At 48.9% G+C, this 20,114-nt stretch overlaps 7 protein-coding genes across 7 annotated transcripts; 5 read left to right on the forward strand and 2 right to left on the reverse strand.

The window, feature by feature from the left end:
- Positions 1 to 1,545: 1,545 nt before the first annotated feature.
- Positions 1,546 to 3,218, forward strand: Triagg1_6673 (uncharacterized protein; the record flags this gene model as incomplete). The annotated part of the gene is made up of 4 exons (XM_062901323.1): positions 1,546 to 1,625; positions 1,741 to 1,859; positions 1,917 to 1,951; positions 2,016 to 3,218. 4 exons carry the CDS (start codon positions 1,546 to 1,548, stop codon positions 3,216 to 3,218), a joined length of 1,437 nt encoding a protein of 478 aa, XP_062754289.1.
- A 179-nt stretch (positions 3,219 to 3,397) lies between these two features.
- On the reverse strand, positions 3,398 to 4,081 carry Triagg1_6674 (uncharacterized protein; the record flags this gene model as incomplete). The annotated part of the gene is made up of 1 exon (XM_062901324.1): positions 3,398 to 4,081. The coding sequence occupies one exon, from the start codon at positions 4,079 to 4,081 to the stop codon at positions 3,398 to 3,400; it is 684 nt and encodes a 227-aa protein (XP_062754290.1).
- A 1,857-nt stretch (positions 4,082 to 5,938) lies between these two features.
- On the forward strand, positions 5,939 to 8,397 carry Triagg1_6675 (transcriptional regulator family: Fungal Specific TF; the record flags this gene model as incomplete). Its single annotated transcript, XM_062901325.1, has 2 exons — positions 5,939 to 8,173; positions 8,236 to 8,397. 2 exons carry the CDS (start codon positions 5,939 to 5,941, stop codon positions 8,395 to 8,397), a joined length of 2,397 nt encoding a protein of 798 aa, XP_062754291.1.
- A 1,446-nt stretch (positions 8,398 to 9,843) lies between these two features.
- Triagg1_6676 (uncharacterized protein) lies at positions 9,844 to 10,542 on the forward strand (the record flags this gene model as incomplete). Its single annotated transcript, XM_062901326.1, has 4 exons — positions 9,844 to 9,959; positions 10,020 to 10,129; positions 10,227 to 10,326; positions 10,407 to 10,542. 4 exons carry the CDS (start codon positions 9,844 to 9,846, stop codon positions 10,540 to 10,542), a joined length of 462 nt encoding a protein of 153 aa, XP_062754292.1.
- A 2,686-nt stretch (positions 10,543 to 13,228) lies between these two features.
- On the reverse strand, positions 13,229 to 14,591 carry Triagg1_6677 (uncharacterized protein; the record flags this gene model as incomplete). Its single annotated transcript, XM_062901327.1, has 2 exons — positions 13,229 to 14,371; positions 14,445 to 14,591. 2 exons carry the CDS (start codon positions 14,589 to 14,591, stop codon positions 13,229 to 13,231), a joined length of 1,290 nt encoding a protein of 429 aa, XP_062754293.1.
- Positions 14,592 to 16,281: 1,690 nt separating this feature from the next.
- Triagg1_6678 (uncharacterized protein) lies at positions 16,282 to 18,169 on the forward strand (the record flags this gene model as incomplete). Its single annotated transcript, XM_062901329.1, has 7 exons — positions 16,282 to 16,536; positions 16,602 to 16,865; positions 16,933 to 17,304; positions 17,360 to 17,486; positions 17,564 to 17,686; positions 17,740 to 17,928; positions 17,988 to 18,169. The coding sequence occupies 7 exons, from the start codon at positions 16,282 to 16,284 to the stop codon at positions 18,167 to 18,169; spliced, it is 1,512 nt and encodes a 503-aa protein (XP_062754294.1).
- A 908-nt stretch (positions 18,170 to 19,077) lies between these two features.
- On the forward strand, positions 19,078 to 19,819 carry Triagg1_6679 (uncharacterized protein; the record flags this gene model as incomplete). Its single annotated transcript, XM_062901330.1, has 2 exons — positions 19,078 to 19,097; positions 19,174 to 19,819. The coding sequence occupies 2 exons, from the start codon at positions 19,078 to 19,080 to the stop codon at positions 19,817 to 19,819; spliced, it is 666 nt and encodes a 221-aa protein (XP_062754295.1).
- Between the last annotated feature and the right edge of the window lie 295 nt (positions 19,820 to 20,114).

The raw sequence follows: 20,114 nt of genomic DNA on the forward strand, positions 1-20,114 counted from the left end.
CGAGCTCCGAAGCTGACTGTAACGCATCATCGATCGATAATAGACACGTAGCTTGTCAACTTGTGTATAAGCATCTGACTTGATCCATCGACTGGAGGACATAATCCGTGCTGCTCTAGGATTTGCTGTTTCAATCCCCAATGGGGGCTCCCGTATACAGCAGTTGGACATGTATATCAATCCAATCATACCCGACGGTATTCATGCTGCTACGCCGGCCGGGGTAGTTCTGCTCGTATCTGCCCGAACCTTAGATACTCGTACTGGTGCTCGCGACTCCACCGCATCATCCGGGATTGCTCAAATGCATAAACATTGACTCGCATGCCCTGCAAGCACGAGCGCGGGAAGCAATGCGTTCATCAAGCAGGATGGGGCTGTCCGGAGTGTATGGAGTATTACTGTACAGCTCCGTACTTTGGAAAACTGATATCGCCACTTGTTGGGCGCTTCATCGGCCCCTTTTCCTACCAGGTCGGCCGGTGATGTACTGGCATCACCACTACAAAGTAATATTTCCAAATTCATGTTTAACGTAGGATGTAGCTCTATAAGGAACGGTCATCCCATCTCTCAGGCTGAATACCATGGCAATGGAGCACTTCCATGTTACTTTACGGAGCAAGCTCAGATAAGTCGCTGGGTACGGGTTTTGGCTACTTTTGGGCATTTATGACGTCCACGGCAAATCTGGATAACTTCTCATGTGCACTCGTAATCGGTTCATCAACTCGCCATATTCATCCTGCCAGCTGGTTGCTCCAGGTAACTGGAGTGCTTATTTTGGCTATGGATTCTCTCAAGCAGGACTCAGGAATGCGTTCAACTTCGCATTGGCCGCAATACAGCCGGGGTAGAGAAAAAAAAGCAGTCGAAGAGAGGAGACGCTAGCATGGCGCTATAATACATTATGGGGAACAGTGTTTAAACGGCCTGCAACGCTTGATTTGTTTACTTGTAACTCGTACACCTGATCACAGCGTTTCCGCGTCGTACAAGCAATCGAAGCAAACGAACAGAGGGTGTTGATGGATTATGAGGAGCTGCAGGATCGGATGCTTGCCGTGCACAAGAAACGAAACAACGCGACCATCCAGAGGAACACGAGTGAAGAGCAGATAACACGTGCCTCTACCAGCCAACACCTCCTTAGCAAGGTATTCGCTACTTTGTAAGGCTCTTCTATTAATATGCGGGAGGCCATTACGGCGTGTCCTCGGCTCACGTACCCAATACAAGCCCAGCACCACTAAGCAACCGTACCAGGTACTAAGGTACTCCATGTCCCGCGTCCCCGAAAGTGGCCATACGCGTTCTAGAAGAGCGTCAAAATGCTTCTAACGCGAGCTAACTTGAAGCTTCGCCCTGTGAATCTCAGCAAGCCCTCATACTGGCACCAGATCTGTCCGTCCGCGGCGCTCCCAAATGTCTCGATGCTGCGCAGATCTTTGTTCACTCACTCGCTCATCCATTGTGCCGCGTCCCAGCCAATGCCCGCCTCTGCCTCTGCCTCTGCCTCGCCCTGAAGTCTAGATTCTCTCTGCCATGCCCCCCCTGCAGAGGGCAAATTCATGCACGGACATCGGATTCACTCTCCGGCGGCAATTCCACAAGGACGATTTCAGGTTAGTTGGCTTGGTGGATTTGTTGTTCTTGCCGTCATTTCCCTCTCTGGCGGACGTCCTTTTTCCATCGTGTGCAGGGCTGAAACTGACATTCACACGCAATCGGCTACTCAAGGCCCCATCAGCGTGAAATTATTGAGGCGGCATTAGACGGCCATGATGTATACGTCCAAGCAGCCACGTCGTTCGGGAAGAGCCTGTGCTTCCAGTTGCCCGCCGTGATTGATCAAGGCAGTGAGTTGTCGCCTTGAAGAGAGGAGAATGAGGTGGACTAACGGGCATCCCCGCCAGTCACGATTGTCGTCTCGCCGTTGCTAAGTTTGATGGTACGGTTGGCCGACAGCTTGGTTCCCGTCGATAAGTGTTGGTAGCTGATGATGCTACCTGTAGATCAACCAAGTAGAGGCTTTGAGAGCTGCAGGGATCGATGCCAGTTCTTTAAACAGCAATACGTCGCCTGATGAGAGAGACCGCATCCAGCGAGATCTAGAAACTGGCCACCCGAGAACCAGACTCCTTTACGTCACCCCGGAGCTGTGTTCGGGCTCGCGGTTCCGCCAGCGCCTGCAGCTCGTACACAGACAAAAGGAGCTTGCTCGCATCGCCATTGATGAGGCTCACTGCATATCGGAGTGGGGCCATGATTTTAGGAAAGACTTCAAACGACTATCCTGGTTTCGAGAGACGTTTCCAGATGTGCCCATCATGTGCCTCACAGCGACGGCGAATGCCCAAGTTCGACAAGATATCCTCAACATATTACGCCTCGATGCCACACCGGAAAGGATAAAAACATTTCTGATGAGTCCAGAGAGGGGCAATCTTCATCTGGAGATCAGATACACCAAAGACGAGGACGACAACCGAATATCAGATTTTTTAAAATGGATACATGCCGTATATGACCGTAGGCGCGCCGAACCGCGGCAGAGTGAGCTGGTGAAGCAGCGTGAGAGAACCGAAAATGTTTCGGGCATCATATATACCACGTCTCGCGATGAATGTGAGTCGCTTTCAGCCAGTCTCCGAGACGCAGGCGTCGGCGCGCGACCCTTTCATGCGAAGCTGCCCAAAGACGTCAAGGAAGACACCTTGACCAACTGGATCAACAATGAGCCAGGCTATGATATCATCGTGGCCACAACAGCGTTTGGCATGGGCATTGATAAAGATAATGTACGATTCGTCGTGCATTGGAGGCTTCCAAAGTCCTTTGAGGGGTATTACCAAGAAGTCGGGCGAGCAGGTCGCGATGGCAACGCCAGCTATTGTTTCCTATACTATAGCCGAGAGGATCTCGAACGAGTCACACGGATGATAAGGAGCGACACAAAAGCCGACTCGAATTATGAGTCGCGATTAAGGAGTCTGCAGGCATTAGCATACTACTGCGAGAGCATCAACGCCTGCCGACACGCATCTATATGCAAATACTTCGGCGAAGAGACGGTTCCCGTGTGCGATTTCGCATGTGATTTTCACAAGGACCCTGACGATCTCGAAGATAGATTCGTGAGGGGGTTGGCTAGCGAAGAATGGGTGAGCACACAGGCAATGCAGGGCACATATGACAATTACGCGGGTGACTACTAAAGCGAATCTTTGAAGAGATGAAGAAGAATGGAAATGGGGCCTGTCAATTGAAAGCACCGAGACGACTACATAGCTATCTATATAGACGAGAGTCGCATGAAATTTAAGATATTATTGCATAATCTCGATGCTGCTGCGCCCCTTCTCTACGCAAATCTATCTTGCATGACAGACGGAAATCAGTGTTTCTTCTCTTCCTTCTGAGCCCTCTTCGCGGCAATGATCGAGTCTAGCCTCTTCCACGTCGTCACACCTTCGAAGAAAATGTTGCTGGCCCACGCCCACCACACCCAAGAGAACCTCGGAACGCCGTGCTTCTGCAACTTCCATTTGTCAAGGAAATACACCTCTACCGTGTGTATACCAAAGACTATCCAGAAAATCGACCTAACTATCCACAAGAACCACTCCGGGCCTCCTGGAAACACCACCCTGAGCGTTTCCCACACGGCGCTCCCCGGGGCAACCCATGGCAAGCCAGCGTAGCAGATGTAGTAAAAGACGACGCCGCCGAGAGGGATCCAGTCGAAGCCTCTGGGCCTGGCCCATTCTGTGAGATAGATGTCGCTGATGCCGAGTGCCTCGCGAGCAGTGACGTCCATGGCGATGACACGAGGGCGGGCTTCGGCCCAGGATGACAAAGGAGGAGAGAACGGAACGTCGTAGGTGCCATTGCGGGTTTTGATGGTCATGCCGGCGAGGCTCATGTCCTGAATGGCGGGCGAGGCCGTGGCAGCGCGGGCGGAGAGACCGGCGTAGTGGCGGAGGTAGTGGGAGAGTTCGCGGGAATGCTGCGTGTTCATATGAGTGATGATGCGGCTTTTCATCTCCTGCTCGGAGGGAGGAGCACGGTTTGTCGCCATGATGTTTTTGGTCCGTCGTGAGACGGTTTGAAAGAAGAGATTTCTGGGACCAATTGAGCCGGGGAAGGGTGTTTAATTGAGTGTTGGGAGTGAAATGATGTTACTCCGTAGGGTCAGCTGATGATGATGTGAGAAGAAGTTGAGAGTGGAGTCGGCGGCTAATCAATACATGTACATAGGCAGGTACCGAATGCTTGGCCGAATATCTCTACTTGGCAGTTCGACTCATTCAGTGCCAGATATATAACAGGGTAGTATGATTGTGCCACGTGGATATGGACATCGATCTATTGCCCTTTTTTGGGTCGTTCTTTGGGCAATTTTAGATTCCATTCGGCAATCAATCGACCTTTCCGCATACATCGAATGCTATATCCCCTGCCGTACCGCGCCCATGGTGACTTACTTGGGTAGATAACCTGGACTCATGTTGCGTCGCTGTGATCTTGCGATTTCCGTATCCGGGTCGAATATAGGTGTGTAATTAAGAGAAATAAACAGTTTGGTTATTTCCCGGGTTTATAATTTTTTTGGGTATCTATTTTGAAGCACAATGATTATTCATGGCGGTATGCGTATAGCAGCTTTCCTGTACAACTGGTGTTCAATGGGTGCAGATTCCACAGCTTTACTAAATGGGACACACATCAACTCAATGAAGCAATGGAATCCAACTGCAAGAAGGCAGTTATTGTATGCAGAGCACCATCGTCCCTTTTACAGCATTGAGGGTGCGGTTTCCATTACGTAGATGATGGATGACCGAGCTTCACGTGTAAGCGCCATTTACGCGGCCGGATGGCCATCGGCAGCATAATGGTTGCACCTACAATCTTCGATTCTCGGACCCGCAATGCTACCGGCAGTCCGTGAGTCACTCGAACTCCTGGCAAGGGATTTGATCCTGGTGGAGATTGATGCAACGAAGCTGCGGAATTAGAGCCAATATCCGTCGTTAGCTGGTTCGTGTAGAACCACGTTTTGGCCTAGCTCCACGTTGGCTTTCAAAGTGCTTGTTGGTCCGATGGAGTCTACATGTACCCAAGAGAAAGCAGACTCAAGGGCATGGCCCTTGTAGAGGTCGAATTACCTTTGAATCTGGTCATGGTGAGTAACCATTACGGAATAACTCGATAGACAGCCGAATGCTTAATGGCGGACGCTCCGGACCCGGAGGTGAGGGCATCCCGTTGGGTGGGTTGAGTCGGTGGGTTTGTTTCGCCGGAGGACGCCGGATATGTCAGTTTTCATCAGCGGTTCGGGGCCGCGCTTGGCCAGTTTGGAAAGTCTGAGCGAGCTGCGCACCAGGGTTGCAAAACCTGCCATGCTTGGATCGTGCTGGAGGCAGAGATATAATGATGGTCGAGGCAGCCATTTCGCGAATCGCGAAAGGATTTCAGCGGGTAAATTCCCTTTCATCACATCGACGACGTTTCGTCATATTCGACAACGCACGAGCTACATACGACCAAGGCCGCGCACGCCGGAAAAAGGAGCCGGAACTAACATACACATATGTACCAACATATATAGCGAGAAAGGACTGGGACTGGCGTATTCTTGAGGTTTCCCGGCTCTTTAATTCACATCCATGTGAACTCGGAGGTCCGAGGCGCGCAACGCCAGCTAATGACTAAGCAGCGCGATACCTTCTGCTTCCGGAATAGAGCGTCGGACGTCGGCTCGGACTTTGGCCCGAAAAGGCGCTCATGACACACGTTGCAGCAAATTCTTTATCAGATCAGATTGATAAAAATCTCAACCACCAAACATTTTTGACCCCGGGACCCCTCCTCTCGCCTTGCGCAGTATTTCCTTGTCTCTTTTTTTTCGTCGTAACTCCGACATATCTTCGCCATGGCTGATCGCAGTGAGAGCCCGGACTCCGACGGCGGTTCGGTATCAAGACACGGTTCTGACCAACCACCGGCTCGCAAGAGACAGCGCGTGCGACTGAGCTGCCTCGAGTGCCGCCGCCGCAAGCTCTCGTGCGATCGTGGCTTTCCATGCGAGCGCTGCATTAAGAGCGGCACCCCTGATCGCTGCAGCTACGAATCACGCAACGGGGAAGTCGTTAATGCATCATCCGGCATCCCTCCGTCCTTTGCGCAGCTGGACTCGCGCCGCTTCGGGATTGGCGATGCGGTTTCGGGCTTTGGCCCCCGAGACTCTGAGCTGGCCCGCCAGGACCATGATCGCATCCGCAGGCTGGAGCTGGAGATTACCCAGCTCAAGAACCTGCTCACCAGGCCCGGGGCGTCGTCGTCCCTAGACGGCAGCACCATCGTGGGCAGCACCAACTCGCCGTCGACGCAGAAGGATGAGGGCGCCGACGGTGAGGCGAGACCCCCCGCGGAAGAGCAGGAAATCATCCAGAAGAGCGGCATGGCAGGTGAAAATGGTGAGCTGCGTTTCTTCCGTGGCAAAGGCTTCCGCACTCGTTACTTTGGCCCCCACAACGCCAGCATGGCCTTTGTCGAGCTGACCGGCCTGTGTCCCTTTATGCGGGAGACGGCGGATGAGTGGCTGCGGCCGGTGATTCTGCATGACCGCAAGGACCGCAAGCGCCGGCAGGAGGAACGAGAGACCATCTTTGAGCAGCCGGATCCGGAGCTTGAGGCCCTTCTTCCTACCAGAGAAGAGGCGGATGCCCTCATCAATGTCTATCTCGATCAGTTTGAGCAGATCCACCGCATTGTACACGTGCCCACCTTCCGCAAGGAGTATGCGGAATTTTGGACCCCTGGGGGCAACCAGAGATACGCAGCCTTCACGGCCTTGGTCTTGTCGATGATGGCCGTTGCAAGCTGCGTGCACACCCACGATGAGCTCAAGTTCATTGGCATGATGTCGAAGCCACGGCACATGGCTGAAAAGTGGATCGTGGCGTGCGACGCGTGGGCAGACAGGCAGAGCCAGAAGCATCGGCGACTGATTCACTATCAGATTGCCTGTCTGCTCTACCTTGGCAAGCGCGTCAATACTATTAAGAAGAAGCGCTTCTGGACCAGCTCGGGGAATCTGATTCGCGATGGCATCGCTGTCGGACTGCACCGTGAGCCGAGTCACATGGGCGGCAAGATCACCGTATACAACCAAGAGATGCGGCGGAGGATATGGGCAACGGTGCAGGAGTTTGATATGCAAGCGTCGTTTGACCACGGCCTGCCGACCCTGGTGAGCCAGCTTCACTTCGATACCAACCCTCCTCGGAACCTGGACGACGAAGACTTTGATGAGAACACGACGACATTGCCACCTTCCAAGCCGGCCAAGGAGTATACGTATTCCTCGTTCCAAAACTTGGCGCGACGGAGCTTGCCTCTACGTCTCGAGCTCAGCCGTCTTCTTACTGGGCCGGTGTCCGAGATTGACTATGACCAAGTCATTCGATATACCAATGACTTGACTCATGAAATCGACGCTCTCCCTTCCTGGGATATGAATCCCGAAAGCAACAGCGATAGCAAGAAGAACCCACTGATCGCATATACGTTGCTGCACGTCCAGCTGCGGCAATACATTACCCCTCTGCATCAGCCTTACCTCAAGCTGCGCAAGCAAAACTCCAAGTACCAGTACTCAGAAATCATCTATTACAATGCTGCGCGGGACATGGTTCTTCTACACGATAAGCTGTATGAGCAGGGTGTACGAGCACTCAACTTCTTGCGAGAGGACGCCCTCACAACGGCCATCAACCTCTGCAGTGTTACGATGTTGCAGCCGCGCGGGTCGACTAACATGATCATGATCAACTCGCACCATACGGTGAAGCTCATCGAGAAGTGCATTGCCATGAAGGAAGATCGTCTGCTGCGTTGCGGCAACAACGAGCCGTGGGGATACTCCATCATGTGCGCGGCCTTGGGACTCCTCGAAGCTCATCTGGGAACCAAGACGACTGAGGCGGCCAAGTCTACGTCGGCCGAGAGATTTGTTAATCTCCATTATAAGCTTCTTGCGAACCAGGAGCCTCCTCTATCGTCGGCTCCGCTGCCAGGCACTCCTCTTCACCCCCCTCCCATCGGCCCAATTGCTGGACCAGGCATTGGCCCAGTTCCTGGTTTGGAACTGCCTGACGGAACCAAGGTGAGTAGTAATTACCCGTCTTCCATTTTTTCTGCATACCATGATATTAACTTTGTTTTCAGTCCGTAACGCCATTTGCCTTCCCAGCACCATTGCCAGTCTCTGTGGATCCATCATGGGGCGTGAATGACAATACTCAGCCCTTTAACCTCGACCCAAGCCTTGAACTGCTGGGTCTTAATCTTAATGAGCTCTGGGGAGAGTCATGGGAGCTGGGGTTGTAAAAAAAAAATCCCCCCCAAAAAGGAGCGACTGTTTTTATATATGAGAGCGCGTGTGTGATGTGAGACGGGCCAGCCTGTTTTTGTCTGCTTTTTTCCATGACATCGAACTTGTAAAATTGTTGGCGTTTTGTTTGTACTTGTACGAATGGCGTTTGGTGTATATTATGAAGATACCATGTAAGCATCACAGCTCTTATGATTCTGCGACATGATGCGACGTAAGATGTATGTAATATAATATGTACGCGAGCTTTGTTATGAGTTTTGGTAGCTGGAGCTGGGGGGTTATTCGTCTATATTGAAATATTTATGATTATGTATATGAGACTGTTATCTCGACCTGGAATTTGCGCTTTGGAGGTCAGTGTTAATATCATTTGCTGTGGCTATGCCCAAATACCTATTTACCATGTGAAGGTCCATATTCGCATGGCCACACAAGGTGAATGCCCTACATTCAAGGGATAAGTTCAGTTTTCCCTAAGGCCTGCCCAAAGAAAACCTTCTTCTCCAAGTTCATTAATTAGCAACCTGCTGTAAGTCAATCGCGGCATTCACTGCGGTGACGATTACACGGGACCAAATATTCCCATTGCGCTACACCATCAGGCCCCTCAGCTCTCTGACGAGAGTGCTATGCCAGCCACATCATGAGCTATACCATTCTTCAGGTTGCAGATGTCAGAAATTGAGTGTTTCTCTGATGAGGCAGCCACTTACACAACGGGATCTCGCGAGCGCCGATACCTAGCGCAGCCGGGACACATGCTTGCTCGCACTATTTTGGGTCTGGAACTACTTCAAGACATGCTAAAGGGGCCTCAACGGTCTGAGAGATGCAGGTCGGCACGGGTACGAAAACTGTAAACATCATTATTGGCCAGTAATAAGGCTAATTTTATGCTTGACTATGCGTTGACGCTCTAGTAGCCAGAAGTCGGGAACGGCATTCATCAATAGTACGTGCAGTGAGTGCCGCCACGCGCCTGGAGCTAGATATCTCAGCTCTGAGGATGGTGATGAGTCTATGCTCTTATTGGATAGAAGGGGCTATATTAGATGGTAACTATCGATTGCTCGGCTAGCAACTGCCACTCCAAAGCCATGTTCTGGAACTGCATCGTAAGCAGCCTGTGTAAACATGACCAACGCCTCAATAGTTAGCGGCATCACGTCTCAGCCGCAGATGGTAGGAATGTGAGAGGTACTGCTGCGCCCCGGTAGTCATGCGTCTAGATGCGAGCAATCATCTAGAGAAGCTGAGATGGCTTGCTCTCGTCATTTTACAAATAAATGACAGCTTCTTCATACAGTAAAGAAGTATATAAAACGGTGAGCGATCCATCATATCCGTCTTATTTGAAGCAAGACACTGAATAAACACCTTGGCAATCAATTTCCTCTTCTTCTTTTCATACGAGAGGTATATATCGAGAATAATTCATCATGCCCCTCAAGGACGGAACCTACATCATCGCCAGCACTCTCCCGGGCAACCCAGTCCTTGATATTTATAACGCGGCTAACCCCTTCAATGGCCCCATTGAGGGTGTGGTCGGGTTGTCAGTTTCACCCCAGAGTTATATGTCCCGTTAAATATTCATCAATCAACACATCTAAAGCACAAGACAGGCTACCAACAACCAACATCAGCAGTGGGTTGTAACCACTCTTCGCCGGGGTGTCTATAGTCTGAAATCCGTCATTGGCGACGCTTGGATCACTGCTCCCGGTATGTTTCCATAACTTTGTTTACTCACGATTTCATCCGCAATAAGACTAATAAACTTTATAATTCCTCAAAGACTCGTTCTAACTCTTTTATCCAGTCGATGGTAGTGTTGCGCAGCTCGACACATCCGTATACAACCCCATCCATAACGAGAGTACCCGTTGGAAAATCACCAACGTCAAGTCTGACACCTACCAGTAGGCATTTTTCTTTTCTTTCTTTTCATGTCTTTCCCATTCATATTACTTCATAGTTTCGCAACTAACGCATTTCTTAGAATTGAGAGCGTGCAATTCCCAAATCTTGTCATGGATCTCAATTATGGTAGCTCCGACGACAACACTCCTGCTATTCTGTATCCGGATCGCCAGACCCCCAACCAGCTCTGGCAGTTCATACCTATTGCAATATAGTGAATTAACAAAGTGTCATCTGAGGAAATGGGTATCATATGATGGAATTTTTGCTCTTCCATAGATCGTGTAGAGTATAATACTAGTATAAAAAACACGTCGCAAGCTGAGATTCCGCTTGATGTACACTGTGAACATGATCCAGAACACGCACCTGAACAATATAAAACTAGAAAATTGAAGTGCCCACAATGTTTTTTCATTGGCACTGCTGCTACCGCCACCTTTGCTCTCGTTGTGATCCTTGATACACAGTTCTTAGCATGTTGTAAGCTAAACGGGTTGTCCAAAGTTAATTCGCTCCAGAAGCAAGAAACAATTTCACCACTTCTCGAAGTCTCCATATCTTTCAACAACTAGATAACTCTATCACAGTTGAATTAGATATGCTTTGCTAGCTCCTTCAACGCCAGGCTGTACTGTATCCGATAATAGTATTTCCTCTGTGCCCAAGCAGCAGTTGAACCATGACCAAGTCATCCAATTAGATAGTTGAAACAAGCAGTGCAATAGACTCTTTCAGCTCCAAAATATCACAGGAGTAACAGTTATCGTCGAATTCATGCTGTGATGCAGGCTGATCTCCGCCTTTAGGAGCATCTCGCATCATGCACCGTGCGTCTCGCTCCTGTTTAAGCTTTCTCGGCCTACTACATAGGTATGTATATATCTTCACTGTTCCTATTCGTTCTATAATCCACCTAGATAGCCTACACAGCATTGCATTCTCCTTGACCTGGTAGGGCGTGATTTCTTCCTTTCTGAATTTCCAGTTTTCCATCGTGTCCTTCCACAACGTGTTTGCTGGGGTGCCAATTGTGCGCACTTACCGTGTGTTCAGCGGCCCAGTGAAGGATTTTGTCGAAATTACGACAGGTGTGCTGGTTATCGACTCGAGGCCGAAGGCCTTGCACAACGTCACTCCATTCAAAGTAAACAACGCTGACATCCGCTTGGCAGATGAGCGCTTGGCGGACTTGGTCCAAGCAATGGTCTGGGAGAAGGAAAAAATAAGTCCACGCGTCCTCCTTTAATCTGGATCATGACAAGACATACCAACATGCAGCCACTTGCAGTAATCTATCGTACCATTGGGAAAGTAGAAATGCTTGTCGTATCGATCTCGGTATAAAGCCATCCTAACGACATCCAAGCAGTGCATTTGGTGGAATATGTCGAGCGTCATGACATATTCGTTTTCTCTCCCCTCTAGTGGGAGGCGGGCTGTGCGCTCAGGCAACAGAGAAGCGGTATGAGCATCGATTGCACTTAACATGCCGGCTACAAACACGATCAACGATTAGCATTGGTTGAATCAGTGTTAACATGGGAGAAGGAGTGGCAGTACTAACGTGAATATAATGATGACCAGTTATCGTCGATTTCATCAGTTGGCCAGCCTTGAAACCGCGTTTTATCTTCTCCTCTACTCCTGTTGAATAGATGCGGAACATATTCCACCAGGTCATTAACCGGGGCTTGTGTAATTGAAAGTTAGGCCGAAGGGTAGACGCGATAGAGTTGACTAGATGAGAGCTTACAGTATAATTGCAACGAAGGGTCTTTCTGCACGCCACTGGGAACTCGGTGTAGTTGTAACAGCAGCCCGCCTATGTTGATTAAAAGTGCACAGAGAAGGATCCAGATGATAATCCAAGTTGCTTTGCTTCGTTCCTGCTGATGAGAAAGCGGCTTGTATGCTCGCCCGCAATGTGAGCAGCATTCGTCTTCATGCTCGTTGTCGGGGTTGTATAACAGCCCAGCACTTTCGGTGTCGACGGTCTTGGGGGACGACATGGTGTAGAGAGAGGCCTGTAGTGAGCACTCTAGTAGTCTCTGGAGCGCTGAAAATGCAATGTAGGGGTTGTCGTGGTTTTTATAGTGCCTTGGGTCAGCATAAGCTCCCCGCTTTATAGATAGGCCTCATGCGGAATTCCGTATGAAGGCTCAATTGGGTCCATATTGTACTGAAATAACTACGTGTATATCACATTACCACCCCGGGATTGTCCCTGCGTTATGCGTTGTAACATACACAAAATAGCCGTATCCTGCTGTAAGAAACTCAACATATAGATTTATATTCTGGAAAGACTAAAGCAGGGTTGAAGGGTGTACAGACTTGAAGAAGTCCTTGACAGAGCTCGTGTAAGTGCAAGGTATGCACTATGCTTACGGCGTTGCGATATAGACGTTGCAACGTCTTTGAACTGTGGTTTAGATACGTTCTCTATATGGGAAATAGCCTCTTCTGCTGCCCTAGACACAATTCTAGACGGTTGGTGTTAAGTGACAATAGTTTTAGGCACTGCTAAAAGCATCCGCCATTATCCTGTATTAATCTGAGCACGATATGTAATGCGAGCATTCCCCAGTCGTCATGTCGACAAGTAGCGGCTGGCTCAACATCAATGAAATGATCAGTGGGTAAGAACTCTGGAGCCCAGTTAGAAGGGGACAGCATTGCGATCAGAGTTCAATGATAGCGTTTCGCAAATAGTATCAGATTTTAGCAATAGAAGTCTCAAGATACCAATATATAAGCTCCGCAGAATATGTAGAAATAAAGTATGCGCACAATTTTGTTTTATATCTTCGACGCTACCTACTGTCCTCATATGGCTCCATTGCCATGTAAGTATATCTCATAAATGACATACAAAGGCCACTGCTCCACTCGACACACCTATTTCTCTTCCCTTTCCTCTTCTACCAACTCACTCGAATCCATTGATACGGGTTTGTAGGTCATCAAACCGTCAGTCTCCATGCTCGTCATGTCTGCCATTTCATCATGTCTATGTGCTTGATATGTGCTGAGCCCCGCCACAACCATGACCAATATAAGAAACAGTGGTTCATATGGCATATCAATGACCCCGAAGCGACTGTGCCAGAACATGTGCGCAAATTTCGCACCGTCGCCACCGACTTTTAGAATTGCCCAGATGTTGAAACCCGCAATAGCAATGATTGGGATACATAGGGCCGCAAGAACAAATGAGAGTGGTTTTCGAATGAGTTTATCTTCCGTTGAAAACCCTCCCTGGTGTTCATGAGTAGTAGTACGTCGTCTTGCAAGCATAAAGGCAGCAGCAGCAGCGCCGACGAACAGATAGATTCCGAGAAAAATAGTAACAATGGCAGGCCGAATGCTCTCAGCTGTAGCAGTAAAGTCTGCGAGCGATGCAAGGACAAATATAGCGAGGAAAATAGCCAGATAGGCATATGGGATAATCCTTCTGACAATCTTTGACCGCATGCTGTCCGGTGGTGAAGCTTCACTTCCAGTGACTAACTTATGGATAATAAACATGACGAGAGAGTTTTGGGTCAGCTCGAGAGTGTACCACAAAATCTGCAAAGTAGATGCTGCTTTGGACTCCTCAAGCTGTACGTAGCCCCATCTGAATCCAACTTGGGCAATTGATAAGGTGCCTAGCACAGCCTTGAAAGGGTCTATAAGCTGTGTCAAAGCCCGGTGTGTAACGAAATAGACCCATATAGAATTCAACAAAAACCAGAACGGCGCCAAGAATGTATAGATGGCGCGCGAGCCGTCCCGGAACGCTGGGAGGATCCCATTTGTATCGATCGCCAACAATGTACCTGAGTACGACTTGGCTGACTGGCTGTACGTTGCGGCGCAGAAATAGCCTGGGCCTTGGACGGGATACACAATCGCTATGGGCTTCGTCAAGTCGATGGCGCGAGTAATCATGGGGTACTTTGCTTTCGCTCTAGCATGGTCCGAGATTAAGAATTGACCAATCTCGCTTTCTTTGCAGAGCTTCCGCTCAACGTTTTGTGAGTTGCAAAAAATTTCTTTCTGGCGATGTGATAGAGGTGTTAGACAAGCCACCGGATGTCTCTACTATAGAAGCTTGGGAGGTGCAACTTACGTCCTGAGTACCAGGAAGGTGAATGCCTCCTAGATGTTCATCTCCCAGCTCAAAGACAACCACACTCACTGAGCCCTCTGCGGCAGCATCAAACGTGACGACGAGGGAAGATGCAGTGCTGGGCTGGAATGCCTGGTCACCATTCATATCAACGCATTGCTGATGGTTTGCCCATTGCTGGTCAAGAACAAATGACCTCTGAATACCAAATACTGATCGGCATAATAACAAGAGTACTGTGAATGTACGAATGGCCATATTGTAATAGAAAGCCAGGAGAGCTGGGATTTGGCTTTCCAAAATGTCCGTCGAAAAAGAGAAGGTTGTGAGTAGCAAACTGAACGTTGCAAAACGCCCAAGCTTCAAAGACAGCACACAGGTACACTGAAGACTGGGTGTGCCTATGTACCGTGACTCGTCACCAATACCGCTTGTCAGCCGACTTCAGACTATTCTTTCGAAGGCCGTACAGTACGCTCTCTCTTAGAATGAGTGGATCGGTCAAAGAGAGCATGGGAATTAGGCTACGAAGAGCCTTGTATTGTCAGTAATACAAAGGAAAATGCCTCGTCGGCTGTGCTGTTACCATGCAATTACATGAAGTGATGCTTTGCAGATAAAGAGTTACCTCATGATCCACTTACGATATTTCCAGGTCTTAGTGCTGACGGAGCTTAACCGCCCTAAAGACGGGATCATCATACAGGGAGGGGGTGGCATCTTGGTCGGCACTTGCCCGTGTGTACGAGTACGGAGGGAGTGTGTAAATAGAGGATATACGAATAGACGAGAGACGAGGTTACATACGAGCACACGGTATCGCTTCTGATAACCGGACATGGGGTATTTCTGCCATCTGAATGAATATGATCAACACGGGCGTAACGGAATCTCCGCATACAACATGTACGAGTATAGCGCCCGATTCAACTACTACCCGCATAGACCCTTGCTCCCGGCTTTAGAGGAAGTGGGCTTGGGTGGTTGAGCTTACTGCACTGTGGTCCGGATGAGATAAAATATTACCGAGTGCTGTCAACAAAAATCGATATGACCAATGCCTTTCCTAATCCTGCAAATTCCATGTCCCCTTCGGATTCCGCCATGATATCAATGCTCCGCTATCAGGCTGATAAATGGGTCTTCTGAACCCTCGCGGTATCACAAAAAACATGAGTCTTACACAAGTACTTCCAGGTTTTGGGTCTGATCAGCCTGCAGATGCCTTTCCTCTTGCAGTAAGTTTCGTCTTACCTCGAGTCACGGTACGGCTTCGAATCTATATCCTTAGAGCTTTTGCTGCATACCAGACAATACCAACAGTCGTATTCCGAGGCTTTTACACCTAATAGAGCAATACTACCCCTTGTCCGTATAGTAATCAAGATAATACCCGCCAGGATCCCAGACAACTATCCAACCATCTCAGAGATTACCCCGCTAATAGGCTCTTCAAAGTTGGATGCAGGTTAGCAAGCTTACAATTCCGGGTTAGCATTGCTGAGCCTGATATTAAATGCCAACTGAAAAGTTTTGAATCCTCCGGATTCTCCTATGAGAGGTTCTGACTTACGGCTTAGAGTTAGCCACGCTTGCATAAAGTTTAGTGCTCGGGTAGGTAATCCATAGATGCCAAATCAGGCAGGTAATGCAACTCATTCTAACACACCACTTCGCCCATCATGACTAGCCAGATTTGTGGCATACGAGTAGCTCGTAGTTGTCGTATTTGGTTTTTATCGCTCTCTTGTATACTCGCGGTAGCAACTTTCACTTCGTCGCGCCCACTTGGCTCGCAACAGTACACTCTTGAATCTCTCCATACCGTAGTCTCGACATGTCTACTCTCCTGTTTGACCCATTGACAGCGACAACTGTCGAGCTGCAACGGCGACTAGTTAGTGGGAAATTAAATAGCGTTCAGATTATTGAGACATACCTCGCCCAGATAGATGCACATAATCCGGCCCTTAATGCCTTCATCTCACTCGCTCCTCGAGATGCTCTTAGAGACACCGCAGCAGCGCTCGATGCTGAGCGCGTTGCTGGAGCTCTTCGCGGCCCTTTCCATGGCATACCCATTGTTCTAAAGGTATGAGCTTATCTACATGTTGGATTCGATTAGTTCTGATACATTTCTTTTGTGTCTTGGTTTAGGATAGCATTATGACGGCTTCAGAGCTTGGGATGCCTACAACTGCGGGCTCTTTCGCACTGGTGCAAGCCAAATGCAGAAAGAATGCTCCGTTGGTACAAAACTTAATAGATGCTGGCCTCATCATCCTGGGAAAGGCCAATTTGACCGAGTTCTGTGGCTTAAAGACCTCAGCCATGATGCCTGGGTGGTCTGCTTACGGCGGCCAGACGCTGTCTCCGTATGTTGGCAAGATTGAGGATAATGAGACAATCCTTGGTCACTCTGTTCGTTCAATACCATTCTTAGTCACCTTGTTACCCTAAACTTTCGTCTAATGGAGCATGTGCACAGTCACCCGGAGGCTCATCGACAGGACCAGCGGTAGCTGTAGCTGCTGGATTTGCCCCTCTGTCGATAGGCAGTGAGACTACAGGATCGATTATGGTACCTGCGTCCCGAAACGCCCTGTATGCAATCAAGCCTACGGTTGGGGATGTTGATATGACAGGAGTATTCTCCCTAAGTGAACTCTACGATGCCGCCGGACCAATGGCGAAATCAACCAATGATCTTGTACCTGTAACTGAGATACTCCTGGGTCGCAAACTGATCTTTACAGGACAAAAAGACTGGCAAAATTTGTCAGTTGGCTTCGTTGATCCGAGGATATGGAATCTTGGAGACTCAATGTGTAGACATCATGAGGGCACAGCAGAAGAGATGGTCAGTCGTTGATATGACCTTTTTGTCGCGTTCATTGAGTGCTTACGTTGAGTAGATTGAGACTTACGAGCTGGTTGTCTCTAAGTTAAAGGAAGCTGGAGGCGTTATCCATTATCCTGTTGTTGTCCCGGATGTTTCAGAGTTGACCGTCGATGGCAAAGAGGCGTTTATGAAGATTGCATGTAAGTCACGTTCAAGTTTATGTGATTAAAGTGACGGTTTTGCATCAATCTATTTACACGACTAATTCGAACTATAGTTTGGGATTGCAAGAACAGAACCATTGACAATTTTCTCAAGGAGTACGAGGAATCGCCTGTTCGCTCGCTTGCTGATGTTATCAAGTTCAATGAAGAGCACAAAGATGACGCCCTCCCTCATCGTAAGCTATCTGAGCCACTTGGCAGTTCCTCAAGGTCGCTAATCACTCTTCAGCATTCCCTGACCAGAATGATCTTCACAAGTGTCTGGACAACGCCGACGAGGAAGAAGAGATTGAGTTTCTCAAGAAGGGCCTACGGGCAAAGGCGAGACAACTTTTGGACTCTACCTTCGATACTGAAGGGGTGAACATTATTGCTGCGCCCACTGATTCGGCGCTGCTGATCCATGGCGCAGCTGCAGGTGTGTAGAAGAGCATGAAGATGGATGTTGTATTGAAACTAATTGGAAATGTAAACTAGGCTACCCAACCGCCAATGTTCCTCTTGGAATTCTATCGTACAATGGCAGGGCATACGGCACTTGTTTAATTGCCAAGGCCGGCGAGGAAGAGACGTTGCTGCGGTTTATGAACATCTATGAGAACACGCTCCCATCAAGGCCTGTTCCCGACCTTGGAAAGCTGGCTCCCATAGCAAGATAAGATCTTGGTGAAAAATCCGAGACGGTTACTAGGAATAAGCAAGACGAGGGAGAAGGGCTATAATCGCATGTATCTAAGCTTCAATTCTCCGTGGACCCCTGTCCTAACTGAGGTCAGTCTCAATATCTACATAAACCTACTCTATACATATGGAAGTAAAAGTCTACCCTAAGCCTCCACAATGATACATGTTTGGGCTGTGAAACTAGCATTCTTATCACCTTCCTGAATAGAGTACGTTACATATCTAAGATTTTCTTTTGCCCAAAGTAAACCTGCTAATTTTACACATGCTTACGAATTTGCTGTCAGATACGGTTATTTGCCACAACACAACGGGAAAACCCCGTTCGACTCTCCGCTGTATTATCCACCCTATCGTCCGCTCTATCCCGCCATTTGCATAAGCGTAGACGAGGCGGAACCGAGGCAAATGCTTATTTGAGATACGGCATTTGAGGTGCGGTTACATTGACTCTCGGGCTGCATCTACTGTAGGGCTCAAAAGTCCCCATACCCCCAGGATAGCGGAATGGAATCTGTATCCTAACTCTTCACACCCCGCATGGGATACGACACTAATGCATGCATACAGGTAGGGGCTGATCCTTGCAACACAGGGGGGGTTCCGTATCTATCTTACCGTAATTCGAGATTTTGGACAATGATGCTTGACTCAAGTCACGCCGCCCGAGCTGACTTTGGCGCCCTGTCCTGTGGCTGTCTCTTGTCCTAGGTTGCGGTGAGGCACCAATTGTTAGATTATTTTTCTCTTTTGACGTTGAACCGACGTTTGTGTCAAGGCACTTCGATATCATCATTTTCCGCTGCGTTTGGTGCCAATGTTGGCCTCATACCACTTCATTCATCATTGCCAGCATTAAAAAAAATTCCAATTCTATTGAACAATGGTACACGAATACCAAAAGTAAGCGTGGGATTGCTCAGTCTTACTGTTTAACATTGATCTCTACTTCAGAATACTGATGCATCTGTTTCTACAGGATCGAACTCGGGGAAACAGGCAATGAGAATGATCCAATTCTTGCGCCTCGGAAGCGAAGTAAACTTGGTTATGTGACTATCCTCATTATAATCAAAGATGTTATCTTGGTTGTCCTCGCCCTAGCCGCTGCTATTGCAGTATACATGCAATCGCGACCTACTTCAACGGGGACCAGATGTGACTGCGGCTCCAGCACGGCTGAGGCACGCACAATGGGCTGTAAATACGATACTATTGCCGCCGCATGGTTGCCTCCGCAATGCATCGACAGTGAATTAGTTGCCGAGTTTGAAAAGATGGGAGATGGAGAGAACGGCACTTGGCAGTATTGGGTGGATGCAGAGCATTCGCGACTGTTGAGTATAGACGAAGTCGGTGCATTGGCAGATAACAACGGCTTCTTTTGGACTACGACCCGGTGGCATTTCATGCACTGCTTTTACTACTGGAGAAAACAACAACGAGCACGGTTTACGGGGGTATTGATCGAGCCGAGATACGACAATGAGCGCCACGTGAAGCACTGTGGACAAATATTTGAAGATCCAGGTCCCATTGCATACTCGTACGTGGAGCTCAAGAGCAGCAGGCTTGAGGAGCCGGAATTTCTGAAGCACAAGGATCACAACGACCATAAAGTATGATTTGATTCAGATTTCTCTTGACTTTGAAGGTAGATATAGCAACCAGCTTGTAGTATAATAATTCTACGATTTAAAAAAATACGATAGCAAAATGCAGCCAAAGGCTCCAACTTGTACTGTTTAGAAGACTTGTGATAATTGGATACTCGAAATAAGTTTTCTTCAACTCCTGCGCTCTCTACCTTACGCATCTATGATGTATTCTACTTGCGGGGACTTTTTGGACGCAAAGCGCTGATTTTGGCTCGCAGCTCTCAACTGGCGCGAGACAGTAGTGAATCTTGAAGCGCTCGCA

The sequence above is a fragment of the Trichoderma aggressivum genome, assembly GCF_033847375.1.
Source record: "Trichoderma aggressivum f. europaeum strain CBS 100526 chromosome Unknown scaffold_027, whole genome shotgun sequence".
NCBI lineage: Eukaryota > Fungi > Ascomycota > Sordariomycetes > Hypocreales > Hypocreaceae > Trichoderma > Trichoderma aggressivum.